At 36.7% G+C, this 15,968-nt stretch overlaps 1 protein-coding gene across 1 annotated transcript; it reads right to left on the bottom strand.

The window, feature by feature from the left end:
• Positions 1-1,535: 1,535 nt before the first annotated feature.
• Positions 1,536-2,150, bottom strand: LOC107780853 (agamous-like MADS-box protein AGL62). The gene has a single exon (XM_016601456.2). It carries the CDS (start codon positions 2,148-2,150, stop codon positions 1,536-1,538), a length of 615 nt encoding a protein of 204 aa, XP_016456942.2.
• Between the last annotated feature and the right edge of the window lie 13,818 nt (positions 2,151-15,968).

The following is a 15,968-nucleotide window of genomic DNA, read 5'->3' as shown; positions in this document are numbered from 1 at the left end:
TCCTAAATTGGCTTAATAACTCATTTGATGCTTCACTGTATTAGGTTTGAACCCATTTTATCTTTCTTTATTCAATTTGACTTAATTTATCGCTTTGTATCAAATTAATCTGCGTATCCTTAAAACCACTTACCAATTTAATTGTTATCCGATTTTGAGGGTAAACAAAAATATCTAAGTACAACCCGGATCTGGAGTCACAAGTGCACGAGCTTCTACAAGTGCTACAATAAAGTCTGAAATAAGTACAATTGACTCGAATGAAATGAACAGTAAATAAGGAAAGAGGAAGGGGACTTCAATGTCTGCAGATTCCAGCAGATCTACCTCGAGTCTTCAAATATGCCAATCCGAGCTGATGCACCTCACGTACAGCTGGGACCAATACCAAAATATGCATAAGAAGTGCATAGTGAAGTATGAGTATAACCGACCTAGTGTACTCTGTAAGTGTAGAGCCTAACCTCGATGAGGTAGTGACGAGGCTATGACAGGACACTCACGTAATTAAACCTGTGCAAACGAAAATATATGTACAACATAACAACAATAAATATTAAACATGTACTATTGGGAGGGGGCATGCGAAAGGGAACAAGATACGATAGCTATAACAAAAATAACAACATAAAATCATCAAGTAAATCACCAACAAATGGAAACGGATAACATAATGAATAAAGACTGCATGACATCACCCATCATGCTTTTACTCTCAACCTCACATAGAACAACAATAATGGCACGGCATCACCCTTCGTGTTTTTAATCTCAATCTCCCCATAAAATGATAAATAGGCACGACATCACCCTTTGTGTTTTTAATCTCAATCTCCCCATAAAATGTAAGGCCAATAACAGAAGAATTTCGAATTCAAATCAACAATGAGAACAAAGAAAACACGGATGGCAACGAGAAAACAATCAAGTAATTAAGCAACAACATAATCAGAGTAGAAATGACATATGAATGGGTTCAAGTAAGGAATCATATGATGAATCAATCAATTAAATTATTTATACCGCATGTATTTCAACATAAATTACCCGAGGTATCACTCCTCGACATCTCAAATCATGATTCACAACTTTCAATTTTTACACATGTGGTATCTTTTGCCCACATCTTTCCGAATCACTTTTTCATGGTAAAATCCTCGGGCTACCATGTGTATAGTTTCTGTAGCAATATCAACCAAGATGACCAATGAATAATTTAAACACACTTAAATACCATTTTATGTGAATGAGTGATTAAACCAGACTAAATATATGGCATAAAATACTGTTCATTCACTAAAAATAAGATTAAAATCATAGATAATACGAACTTAATTGATAGTTTATCCGCATCAAGCTATTGCTAACATTTACTAAATTAAACTAAGACAATTAATCTATTCAAGCGATATTCTAAAGTATAAATATTTAAATAAAACTAATCTAGAGTAGCAAACTAAGAAATTAAAGAAAATATGTCGGCCCCTATTCGAACCAAAGGTGAATCCTAGAGCCTTGTTTTGAAATGGGAAGAGCTAGCCACAAAATTCAGATGGCCTAGCATAGGAACCATTCGAAGAGCTCTCCCTAGCCCCCCCATAAGGAGCCAAGGCACTTCCAAGGGTACGATATGGAAATGCAATACCATGCACCTTTTGCTGGTGTTCCGCCTCTATTTCACATTGCTTCTTTGTCATTTCCATTGCCTCTGCTACTTGTTGAAGTTGAAAAAAGTTTAGCTCTTCAATTGGAGCTTCCCACCAACGCTTGTCTGAAGTAGCACCCCTCCTAATTCCTTGTAAGGCTTCTGTGCGACTTCTCTCCATTTCTAATCTCCCTTCTTTGTCGATCAGCTCCTCCATATTGACCTCACCAACGCAACCATTTCGATGAGCCTCAATAAGCTGGTTAGGAGAGTTCCCTGGCAGGAACCTATCCATGACCAAATCCACAGAGGGGTGGCCAAACGAGTAAACTTTGTTGCCTGGGGAAAATACCACTAAGGCAACTTCAGCACCACTTAGTGTACAAAGTTCACTAGCCTTCTTGAAGAGGCCATCGTGTCGTTTAGAGAAACTCGCTTGTAAGTTTCTCTCATTTTGTATCTTCACCATGTCAATTCTTTTTCGACCATTACTCTTTCTTCCCATGGCTAAACCTATGATTTGAAAAACAAAGAGAAATGTGATTTTGGGTCTCACCCTTAAGAGTTTATTTATAACTATAAAATCATTTCATTGTTTGAATGGAAATGAATTCAAATAACAGGGAATTAATTTTTTTTTATGTTAATTCCTTTTCCAGAAGGATTGAAACAAATCTGGGCCTCATTCTTTTTCTTTTTCCTTAAACGTCAGTGCTAATCCTAAATGATCATAATTAGACAATACATATTTTACTTTATTAGAATTATGTTATTGGATTGCACTTAGAACACCAACTATTATTTTGTTAAGAATTTAAATAAAAGTAACAAAAATAATAGGGATTACCTTTTTGTGCGTGGGTGGGAAAATTTTTGCTGCATGCGCCATTCGTTTATGGTATAAGTTTTAGCATGTTCATACACAAAAAGATGGCAATTTATGAAGTAATCTTTTTTTTTTCCTATTGTGCTCGTGCATTCTAAATTTACTCTAGTTTTTATATGGATATCTTCTTATCTTGCTTAGGAAAAATCATTCCATTATAAGCTTTAAATATGTTAAAATATTTATTCTCTTACTCATAAAGTACAATTATTTTGAGAAATTTAATATAAAATCTTAAGATAATTAGAGAGTAATTTAAAGCCTTTACAAACTCGTGAATCCTAATCGTAATACTTACGGCAAGTGAACAAATTTTGTAGTCCAAACCCTAAACTTGAAGCATAATTATCGAATAACTTTAATCTTTATAAACCTCTTAAAACGCCTTTCTAAACCTAACGTGATAAATAGTACATGAAAGAAATCATTTCACTGTGTAACGATCCGGTCGGTCGTTTTGAGTGTGCTAGCCTCGAACCCCTATTTATTGCCTCCTCTGTATTATATTATAGTTACATGACTTTCTGGGGGTTTTGGTTTTGGTTTCGGGTGAGTTTCGGATTGAAAGGGGACACATAGTCCCTAAGTTGGAGGTTTAAGTCGTAGGAGTTGACCGTAGTTTGACTTGTGTGAAGATAACTCCTGAATAGAGTTTGGATGGTTCCAATAGCTCCGTATGGTGATTTTTTCTTAGGAGTGTATCCAGATGTTGATTTGGAGGTCCGTAGGTCCTTTCTGCACGATTTGGCGAAAGTTGAAAAATGGAAGGTTTTTGGGAAGTTTAATCGGGAGCTGATTTTATTGATATCGGGGTCGGATCCCGATTCCGGAAGTTGGAATTCGTCTGTTATTTATGACTTGTGTACAAAATTTGGTGTCAATCGGAGTTGGTTTCAGAATTTGGAAGTTCATAGTTCATAGGCTTGAATTTGGGTTTCGACCCATAGAATTTATGTTGTTTGATGTGATTTGTGGTCTCGAGTAGGTCCGTTATATATTTTGGAACTTGTTGGTATAATTGGTTGAGGTCCGGGGGCATAGGGGGGATTCTGGATGGATAATGGATCAAAAGAATTTGGACTTGGGAAATTTTGGAGGTTCAGTTCTAGTGCAATCGCACCTGCAAGGAGCTTTCCGTAGGTGCGATTCCGTAGAAGCAGTTCAGGCATCGCAGGTGCATAGTTGGATGGGCTACTGATGGATCGCAGGCGCGAGGAGTGTGCCACATCTGCGAGCCTGCAGATGCGGAAAGTTGGTCGCATAAGCAGAATTGGCGAGGAAGGCCTGGGATCGCAGAAGCGGACATCGTCCGTAGAAGCGTGTGTGCAGAAGCACGTTTTGTCCGCAAAAGTGGAAGCGCAGAAGCACGTTTGGTCCGCACAAGCGGTAAGTCCTGACTTAAGCTGGAACCGCTCCTGTGATGGTTTTTTCGCAGGTGCGGCGTCGCAGATACGACAGAGCGACCGCAGCTGCAGATTCACTAGGCAGAAAAGGGAATTTTCGAGGGTTAGTCTTCATAATACATCTTGGGACTTTGAGAGCTCGGTTTAAGATGAAATTTCGAGGGATTTTCAGCGGAATTGTTACGTTGGGGTAAGAATTCTTAACTCTATTTTGGTTAAATTATACTAATCTATCTTTGTTACTGTCATGTAATTAAGGATTGGAGTCGGAAGAATTGGGAAAAAAGTGGTAGAACCTCTTAGACTGCCCCTATTGTTTTTTCTATGAACTCTTGGAACGCAACGTTGACTTAATTAACATCAAGAATCAGGAGTACAATGATTACCTCTCTTGGGTCGATATAATCGATGTCTGCTAATGACACATCTAGTTTGCTGGGAGTAATAATGTTTTTAATCATAAAGAATGAAAAGGCTAAAGTTTCAAACACTATTTATAACGCTGCGGAATATGCTTTAATTGCTAAGCCTAGTACGTTAAATGGGAACCATGCGGTTGGGGAATAAGGGGAATTGCCAAAAATAGTAGGGGTTTCATGAAAGGTATCCCCAACACTACTAACACTCTAGCTGAGCTATTGACGCTTATGCAGGGATTTAAGATTGCGGTAGAAAATCTCTTTCTCTGCTAGAGATAATTATTGACTCAAGATAATCAATATGTTACAAAATGGAAATATACGTAAAGCTCTATTATTTTGGAATGCATGTCATTGATGATGCTCCTAGAGACCACAACATCCTTCATATATATATCTATGGGGAGCAAAACCAAGTGGCGGATGCACTAACAAAAGAATGAGCCATCGATCCGTATGATCATTCAAATCTCTTAAATTTTAAAGTTTCTTGTATTTACTTGAGCATCATTTAGCAAAAGATAATATTAGTGATTTGCTGCAGTAGAAAAGAAATTGATGTACTCTTCTTTTCCATTTTCTACCTCTTCTTTCTATGCATCCATGTTTGCAGCAAGACGTATCTTGCTTTGCTAAAACATAAAGGAAATTACTAATATGAGGTAAAAAAAAACCATGAACTTAGTGTGAAAAGCAGCAAATCTGTATACAATAATGAAAACCACTGCATTTATCTAAGTACTATATTTTTTTTGATAACCATGGTGTTTGGGCCAACTTGTATGCACCTCAGTTAATTCCACGGGAAACATGCCACATCTTACTAGCAACAAGTACTAGGTAACTCTATCTACCAAAATTTGGATAGAGTTTTTGCCTCCACTAGGATTTGAACATGAGATCTCATGGTTCTCACTCACTTTAATGATCAATAGGCAACACCCTTCGCTGCATTTCGGGTGACAAACTTGGCAGATTTTGTTATTTTATATTATAACTAATTAAATTTTTTTCAGAATACATTTACAGAGACTATTAAGGAGAAGTTAGAGGACACTTAAATGTCAAGAGATGAAGAAACTTTTGTTGGGAAACTAATATCCCGCGTAGAAATAATATCCACGATAAATAACAATAATACAAGAGAGTAATAAAGACAAAATCTTTTAATGGGGTAAAATACAATACCCGAGTGGAGCAATATTACCATTATATTATTACAACTTAGTAGTGTTGTAATGATCTGACCGGTCGTTTTGAGTATTATAACCTCGTTCCCCCATTTACTGCTCAATTTATGCTTTATAGTTATTTTATGACTTACCGGGTTAGTGGGTTCGGGTGCGGAAGGAATTCAGAGTGAAATGAGACACTTAGCCTCATAATTAAAAATTTAAGTTAGAAAAGTGAACCGGATATGGACCTATGTGTAAACGACCTCGGATTTGAATTTTGATAATTCCGATAGCTCCGTATGGTGATTTTGGGATTAGGAGCGTGTTCGAAATATTATTTGGAGGTCTGTAGCGGAATTAGGGTTGAAATGCCGAAAGTTAATTTTTTTGGGAAGTTTGCCCGGGGGTTGACTTTTTGATATCGGGGTCGAAATCCGATTCTGAATTGGGCTTGAATTGGGTGTAATTCATTAGGCTTGATTTGGGTGTAATTCATGATTTTAGCGTTGTTTGAGATGATTTGAGGGTTCGACTAAGTCCGTATTATATTTTAGAACTTGTTGGTATATTTGATTGAGGTCCCGAGGGGCTTAAGTGAGTTTTAGATGGTTAACGGATCAAATATTCGGACTTGAACAGCTGCTAGAATTTTCTGATATCTCATGATGTTTTCCTTCTACGCGATCGCGTGAATGTATCTGCGATCGCGTAGGCTTAGTTTGTCAGTGGGGATTTTTGTTCTACGCGATCGCATAGAGATATCTGCGATCGCGTAGGGTTAATGTGAGGCAGTGGCATTTTGTGCTTCGCGATCGCGTAGCTCTGGGATTTTGTGACTTGCGAACGCGTGAAGAAGGTCGCATTCGCGTAGAGTAAGTGGAGCGGAAATAGAAGTCACGCGTTTTGTGCTTCGCGATCGCGTGGACGAGTTTGCAATCACGTAGGTCTGTGATGTTGTGCTTCGCGATCGCCTGGAAAAGTGCGCGATCGCGTAGAGTAAAATCTGGGCGATGAAAAATTGTTCTTCGCGATCGCGTGGGAATGTTCGCGATCGCGTAGAGCAGATGTCTGAGCAGCGAGTTTAAGTTCTGAAAATGGGACTTTGTCCCATTTTCAGTTTTTGACAGATTTGAGCTCGGGGAGAGGCGATTTTCGGGAGTTTTTCAAGAAAAACAATGGGGTATATGTTCTTAACTCAATATTGGTTAAATTACCCAAATCCATGATTGTTTTTATCATTTAATTGGTGAATTAAGTTGAAAAAGTTTGAAAAACCTCTTAGTTTAAATTAAAGATTTGAGGGTCGAGTTGGGGTCGGATTTTGATAAAATTAGTATGGTTAGACTTGTGATTGAATGTGTTTCCAGATTTTGTAACCTTTGTCGAGTTCCGAGATATGGGCCCCACAGGCGATCTTTGAGCTAAAATTCGGATTTTTATGGAAAATTAGCATTTTTTATGAAATTAATTTCAATAAATTTTATTGACTGAAATGAATTATTTGTTACTAGATTCAAGGCATTCAGAGGCCGATTTGCGAGGCAAAGACATAGCAGAGTAAAGAATTTCACGCTCTGAGGTAAGTAACAGTTTTAAATGTGGTCCTGAGGATATGAAACCCCGAAATTTTGTGTCATGTGATTATTTTGGAGGTGACGCACATGCTAGCTGACGGGCGTGTGTACGTGCACCGAGGGGATTGTGACTTGGTCCGTCCCGTAAAACTGTAATGTTGAATAATTTATTGTTAGCTATATGCTCTCTATGTGTTGAAGAAATTTGACTATAAATCGTGTTAGAAATCATGCTTAGGCTATGTGATAGTACTGTTAGGACCCACAGAGGGCACGTACTTATTGAATTAATTGCTAATTTCTATCTTACGCTCAGTCATGATTTTACTTGCATATCATGCCTCAGTCTTTCTTGATATTTGTTGATTATGTTATGTTTGTTTGGGCTGATCTTTGTGATTTCTGAGAGCCCGAGAGACTAGAGAGGTTGAGGACTGAGTAAGGCCGAGGGCCTGTCGGCGAGGTAAGGATATTATGGCACGTGAGTTGTCCATGCGGGATATTATAGCACGTGAGTTGTCCGTGCAGATTATGGCGCATGGGCTGTAGGAGGCCCTCTGGAGTCTGTACACCCCCAGTGAGCGCAGGTACCTATTGAGTGTGAGTGCTGAGGGCTGAGAGCCGAGTGATGAGTTGAGTGACCGTTGCCTGAGAGGCTGTACTTGCTTTGCATTTGTTATTGCACTTGATTGCTATCTGTTATTGTTGTGAAATTTCTGAAAGATTTTATATCCGGATTACATGAAATTAAACTGTATAAAATTGATTTGACTTACACTGTCGGATTTGAAAGTATGTCTATTCTTTGCTGGAATTACTGGAAGTGAATTATAACTATGTAGCTTGTCATTATCTTCAGTTCCTTAGTTATTATTGTTACTTGCTGAGTTGGTTGTACTCATACTACACCTTGTACTTCGTGTGCAGATCCAGATTTTTTCGGACATAGCGGGTATTGATCATTTCGCGCAGTTGATTTTCAGGAGATTCAGAGGTAGCTATCGTGTTTCGCAGACCTTGTCTCTCTTTCCCTATATCCTTGTTTATTGTATTTTGGTATTAGACTATTATAGACCTTATATTTCAGATTTGTATCCATATTAGATGATCATGTACTCAGTGACACCAGATTTTGAGGAGTGTTCGTGTTAGTATTTATTGGATTTTATATTGTATTAAATTATTATATTTTCAAACTTAAGAGAAATCGTGGTTTATCAAGATTATTGGTTTGCCTAGCATCGAGATAGGATTCATCACGACAAGTTAGAATTTTGGGCCGTGACAAGTGTCAAGAGACTACTACATCTTCGAAAGAAATAATACTCTTTATTTTAAATACCTCACAATAATATTACTCACACTCACTATTTATCTCACAAACTATTATATGTGGATTACAACTTCTGTTACTTCTCTCTCTCTCTCTCCTTTTTGGTATGTTGAAAGAGCTCTCCTTGTATAGGAGAAAAATATGTAGCCTCCAAGAATGCTATAGGAGAATTTTTAATTCTCCCCAGAAAATTTAGCCTTTGGCTTCAAGTCTCTTAATCAACCTATCCATAGGCACATGCCTATTTCACTTGTTCTTTCTTTGTTTTTGAAATGGGTTGGACCCCACAATCTCTCCCTTAATTTTTCTTTTTTCTTTTTCATTTAAATTCTTGATCTCAACCTCTGAAAATCTTCAAACTTGAGAGATTTTGTAAATATATCCGCACATTGATCATGTGACTTCACATATTTGAGCTCAACTTCTTTCTTGGCAATGCATTCTCTGATAAAGTGATACATTGTATCTATATGCTTGCTACGATCATGATACACTGGATTCTTCGTGAGTGCTTGTGCGTATTTGTTATCAATACAAATCTCCGTAGCTTCAATATTTAGGTAACGAAGAATTATTCTAGCGACTTTAAAGTGAGTGGAGTTAGGAGCTTGCATGAAGCGACTTACTACTCCAACTACAAAGAGTATATCTGGCCTAGTACAAGTCAAGTACCTCAAACTTTCCACAAGACTTTTGAAAAATGTGGGATCTATTTTATCTTCTTCATTAAACTTGGATAGTTTTGTCCCACTCTCCATTGGCGTGTTTACAAGGTTGCAATCGAGCATGCTGAACTTCTTCAATATCTCTTTTATTTAGCTCTCTTGAGAGATAAAAATTTCATCCTCTATCTGCTTCACTTCTAGGCCCACGTAGTATGACATGAACCCTACATCCGTCATCTCGAACTCACGGGACATATCTTTCTTAAAAGCTTCAAACAAACTTGGGTTATTACCCGTTAAAATAAGATCATCAACATAGAGATAAATAAGTAAGATATCTCCATTAGTATGAACATTAATGTAAAGAGCATATTCATGGAGACAACGAGTAAACCTATTTCTTGAAAATACTTGTCGATGCAACTATTCCATGCCCGTGGGGCTTGCTTCAATCTATATAAAACTTTCTTCAACCGCAACACTTTATCTTCATGATTTTTTACCACAAATCCCAGGTTTCATGAATGGTATCCCCAACACTACTAACACTCTAGCTGAACTATTGGCGGCTTGACGCTTATGCAGGGACTTAAGATTGCGGTAGAAAATTCACTATCTCTACTAAAGATAATTGTAGACTCCACTGAGATAATCAATATGCTACAAAATGGAAATATGCTTATAGATAGCTCTATTATTTTGGTATGAAGGATGCTCCTAGGGACCACAAGCGTTCCTCATAGCTACACGGAGCAAAACCAACTGGCGAATGCACTAGCAAAAGAAAGAGTCATCTATCCGTATGATCATTCAAATCTTTTAATTTTTGAAGTTTCTTGTATTTACTTGAGCATCATTTAGCAAAAGATAACATTAATGATTTGCTGCAGTAGAACAGAAATTGATGTACTGTTCTTTTCCATTTTCTACCTCTTCTTTCTGTGCATCCATGTTTGCAGCAAGACGTGTCTTGCTTTGCTAAAACATAAAGGAAATTACTAATATGAGGTAAAAAAAAAAAAATCATGAACTCAATGTGAAAAGCAGCAAATCTGTGTACAATAATGAAAACCACTACATTTATCTGAGTGCTATATTATTTTTGTTTTGATAACCATGGTGTTTAGGTCAACTTGTACGCATCTCGACTAATTCCACGGGAAACATGACACCGCTTACTAGCAACAGGTAGTAGGTAACTCTATGAACCAAAACTTGGATAGAGTTTTTGTCCTCTAGTGGGATTTGAACCAGAGATCTCATAATTTTCACTTCTCACTCACTTTAATGACCACTAGGCAAAATCCTTCGCTGCATTCTGGGTAAGGATGCTTATCGGGCAGATCAGACGAATAATTACGCTTAACGGTTCGATTTAACGGTTATCGAAGTATAAATGTAGTAATCCGCTGGCCATCCAATAAGATAATGGGCGGATTGGTATCAGATTGACGATTATCGGACGGTTTATATGCTAAACCAAATATAATTTTTTTAAACAATCAAGTACATACAAGAACTACTGATAAGGAAGACATAACAGATACGAGCTAATCTATGCAAAGAACATAGTTCCAGTTCATTGCACTGTACAAAATCCAGACGAGCATCCTAAACATGAAGAAAACTAGCTTCATCCATCTTACTACAGCTCCGCCTAACTTTACTGTGCTATAATATGAGCTAACAGTAGAAATTAAGAATTTAGCCATTTAGGATTTCAATAGTACTTTATATACATAGCCCCCACCCCAATTATTACAATTTTATGTATATTTGTTCGATCGTCATTAATTACATTGCTGATTACGAGTCAATTATTTTTGAATTTTAATATTGGAAATTCTTTCATATTCTGTAGAGTGTTTTGCTGGATAAATAACATCTTTATGCCACCCACAATTACCAATTTTAGCTACCATCCGAAATCTTCTACCATAATAGCCATTTAAAGACCTCAAGCTTGCAACCATTTCACTCATCTTAACCTCCAAGTGATGAAGAGCAATGCCAAATTGACCCTTAAATTCTTTTAATAATTGCTGGCTAATTATTGAATTTCTCAGCCAATTCTTCCACTTTGACCTCCATTTTAAGGGCCGTTAAGGTAATTTGTCGAATGAGTTTTCTGCATTTATCACTTTGCTGTATTGAATACCTCAACATATATTCGTATTATGAGCATCGTGCTCCAGCTCATATCAAAATTACAAATATTATTAGAATTATCATAATAAGGACTCAGAAAAAGATAGAAGTATTAGAACCCGGTTCCAATGGCCACCTTGACTACCGTATACATTACAAAAATTTCACTCATAGGATTGGAAAGTTGCAATAACCCGCTCTTGAAAATATTTTTTAATAATTTTTCAACAAGTGGGGTCCTCCACAACATGGGCAAGTATCACTAAAATTAAGAATAACCATAATTTGACCAATATTAATTCTAAGATGCCATGTCAAGAAAAGCAATAAACATTCAACCGTTACTATTACGCCTCCGTCCATAACAAGTTAGGGTCATCGATTTGAATCCTCATTCCTTTCAGTAAGCTCAACCCATATCATTATTATTTTTAAAATAAAATAGAGTGCAAGTAATAAAAGGTAAATGTATATAATAAAAACTTGATTAGACAAACAACAAAAATCTAATCTAGAAAAATGGTTAATTTTACGTCCGTTACAATGGCGCAAAAAACTTGTTGGTCCCAATTCTCAAACGCACATGCAAATATATATGAGCGAGAACTAATAAAATTATAAGTAGGGTATCGTTTCCACGAGGACTTATACTTAACTATTAACTAAACAAAAGTAGAGCAGTTTATTTGTCCAAGAGATTTCTCAAATTATTGCTTTTAACTAATTATAACTAATGTAAAATAATAAAATAAAGCAATTTAACGAAGACAAGTAGTCAAGCTTGAATTGAGATCAATAAAAAGGAGTATATGAGGTTGTGGTCGCTTTACCAATCCTTTTAAATTTTGATTACTCCCATTAATTCGAATTACATATGTTTACTAATTGACCGGATTAGAATTACTTATAATATTATTCCGAAGTACTACTCGCCTATTCAAGATAACTTTTATGAAATTGAATCTATCAAGAATGCACAGAGATCACGTTACACAATTAAGTAAGACTGTTAGGTATATCCTTTTCCTAACTACAAAATCATTCCCCGAGACTCTGGTTCAAAAACTTGCCCTCTATATTTCTTCTCTAATGTAAAAACAGTTTTTCTAAGTATAAGTTAGATAGTACATAGAACTTAATTGTTGGCCAAACAATCAAGCTATTATGCGCATAATTAAAGAAATCACCAAAAACAACAATTCGTATTAATAGGAAAATAATTGCTAATATGGTAGCCTTGGATTCCCTGGCTAATATGGTAGCCTTGGATTAATACTTAAAAGTTAACATGTGTTGCTCTCAAGAATAGTTTCCCAATAAGTCTTTCTTTTATATCTTTTTCAGTTCTTGTCCACCAGCAGTTCCCTCAATTAGTGCTCTTAACATATCAAAATAGCACACAATTAGTGTAATTTCAATAATTAAATATAGTTCAGCACATTAAACACAAAATAGAACCAAAGACAAAAACATGAGTAAAGTAATATCGACACATATACAAATATGCCCAACATCACAACTCAAAACAAAAAAGGCATTTCATAAGTCATAAATCATTTGAAGAGTTAAAACATTCTTTGAATATTGAACATACGGCCTTAGTCTTTTTACATAACATAACATATATCAAAAATTTAATTGGCAGCACCTATTACGAAGAACATTAATACTCCCTCCGTTCCAGTTTATGTGATCCTATTTTCTTTTTTGTCCGTTCCAAAAAGAATGACCCATTTCTAAATTTGAAAATAATTTTCCTTAAACTTACAATTCTATCCTTAACGAGAAGCTTTTATAACAACACAAATACTCTGGGGCCCTTCTTGAATTGTTTAGGATCACAAATTTCAAAAGTCTTCATTTTTTCTTAAACTTTGTGCCCAGTCAAATATGTTCACATAAATTGGAACGAAGGGAGTATCAACTATGATAAAAAGGTGTAATTTTCAACTTGTCGTTAAAAGACTTTTCGTGTCACTCCGTATCATACATTAATCAGTTCACAATATGAATATTACACGTCAAAACATCCCTTGAAAATTTTCCCATCTCATCTTCTAATTTCTTTCAACTCTTTTCTCTTACTATTCTCAAACTCAAATTTTGTTTAACTAGTTGGCATTTTCTTTTAATAGGTTGTTTTGGATGCATGTTCTTATTCTATTTTATCTTTCATTTTTCTGTTGAACTTTTTCTTTTCTAATTTTTTGTACCAATTAACTCGGCACCCAGGAAGAAAGGGTAAGTAAAGAAAGAGAAAACATCATGGGATACGACCCTAAATACCACTCCCTTAAAATGGACAAGTAATTTGAATCACTATTCAGAACTTCTCTTTTGTATATGTATGAAAATTTACAAAGGGCATGATTTCTTTTATCTTTTTTCTTTTTAAACTCAAAGAAGAGTGTTTGATCTCTTCTGGCTGGCTATGCGAAAGAATGCTTGAAAATTTAAAATATTCTTGTAACGACTCGACCGGTCGTTTTGAGTATCGTAGTTTCGTTCCCCCATTCATTACTTATTCTATGTTCGTTTGTTGTTATGTGACTTGCCAGAGTGGTTAGTTTGGTTCCGGGGATGTTTCAGAATGAATTGGGATACTTAGTCCCAAGGTTGGAAGCCTAAGTTGAAAGAGTTGTCCGAATATTGACTTATGAGTAAACGACCCCGGAATAAAATTTTAATGTTTTCGATAGTTTAATATGATAATTTTGGACTTAGGAGTATGTTCCTATATTGATTTGGATGTCCGTAGGTCGTTTTAGGTTGAATTGGCGAAAGTTGAAAAGTTGAAGGTTTGGAAAGTTGAGAGGTTTGAGCAAGAGTTGACTTTGCCGTTACTGGGGTCGTATTTTGGTTCTGAGAGTTGGAATAGGTCCGTTGTATCATTTATGACTTTTGTGCAAAATTTGAGGTCAATCAGAATTGATTTGGTGCATTTCGGCATTGGTATTGAAAGTTGGAAATTCAATAGTTCATTCGGCTGGAATTGAGATGCGATTCGTGCTTTCGATGTTGTTTGATGTGATTTGAGACTTCAACTAAGTTCGTATGATATTTTAGGATGTGTTGGTATGTTTGGATGGGGTCCCAAGGGACTCGGGTGAGATGCCAACTGAGTTTGGCCTTCTGGAGTTGCTGAACTGCTGGTGTCTGGTTTCCTATTACGCAATCGCATAAAGGGGGTCGCGATCGCGTAGGGTTATTTGTGGCAGGGGCATTTTTGTGAAACGCATTTGAAAGTTTGTGTATGCAACCGCGGAGCTTTGGTTAGTTGCGCATCGCAAACGCGGGTGTTGGGGTGCGTCCGCGAAGAAGGAAGGGGAGGTCTAGGAAGCCCACGCATTTGTTCTTTGTGATCGCGTGTGAGAGTCCGCGTCCGCCTAGGCCATTTCTGAAGGTAGTAAACTTTGTTCTTCGCAATCGCGAGGGTATTTCCGCGATCGCAAATGGGAAACATCTGGGCAGACTATTTAATTTAAAAAATGAGGGTTAGAGTATTATTTCACTTTTGGACCTCGGTTTTGGGCGATTCTTGAAGCGATTTTCAAGGAGTTGATTGGGGTAGGTGATTTTAACTCATATTTGATTAATATATATGAATCAATCATTGTTTTTACTATTTAAGTATTTTGGATTGGAAATTTGGGGAAACTTCAAAAGCTATATTATGAGGATTTGAAAGGTGATTTGAGGTCAGAATTAGATGATTTTGGTATGGTTGGACTCATTATTGAATGGGTATTCAGAATTTTTTTTTAATTTTGTCGGGTTCCAAGATGTAGGCCCGGAGTTGACTTTTTGGGTTCACTTTTTGACTTCGGTTAAAGAACTTACCTTTATCGTATGTAATTGATTCCTATAGCTTGTATTGATTGTATTAAGTTGTTTGGGGCTAGATTGGAGTCGTTCAGAGGCCGATTCGTGAGGAAAGGGCTTGTTGGAGTTTGTGAATTGCGCGGTTTGAGGTAAGTAACACTTCTAAACTTGGTACTGAGGGTATGAATCCCTCAAATACGTGTTATGTAATTGGTGTTGAGGTGACGCACATGCTAGGTGACAGGCGTGTGGACTTGCACCATGGTAATTGTGACTCGGTTGATTCTGTGGTACCATGTAGTTATCTGTCACGACCCAAAATCACATGTGTCGTGATGACGCAAGGCCGACAACTCCCAAATAACAAGCATCTTTAATTTAAACATACTGAAATTGGCTTAAGTAAAAATAATCTCATAATAACTGGAAGAAAACACCGCAACTCAATACAGAATTCCCCAAAGAAATCCGGGTGTCACTGAGTACATGAGTATTTATACAATAACATGGTCTGACTGCGGAAACACTATCTAGGAAGATAGAATAGTACAAATGAAACTAAAGAGAAAGAAGGAGAGTTAAGCTCTGCGGACGCCAAGGCAGCTACCTCGATAGTCTCCTAACTGAATAAGCTCCAACATTAGCAACTTCCGTATCTGGAAGCACCTGGATGTGCACACGAAGTGTAGAGTACAGTATGAGTACAACTAACTCAATAAGTATCGTAAATAAATACAACAATGTAAGAAAAGCATAAATTATTGATGATACTAGCTATCACGTGTGTAGTTCCATCTTTTAAACCGACACATAACAATATTAAAAATTTACTCGTCAAGTTTTATGAGAAAATAGTCGTGTGTGCAACTATACAGTTTCTCAAATATTCTGCTCCGAC

The sequence above is a fragment of the Nicotiana tabacum genome, chromosome 15, assembly GCF_000715075.1.
Source record: "Nicotiana tabacum cultivar K326 chromosome 15, ASM71507v2, whole genome shotgun sequence".
NCBI lineage: Eukaryota > Viridiplantae > Streptophyta > Magnoliopsida > Solanales > Solanaceae > Nicotiana > Nicotiana tabacum.
The sequence above is the reverse complement of the archived record's forward strand: the minus strand, read 5'-3'. Positions and strand labels throughout refer to the sequence as shown.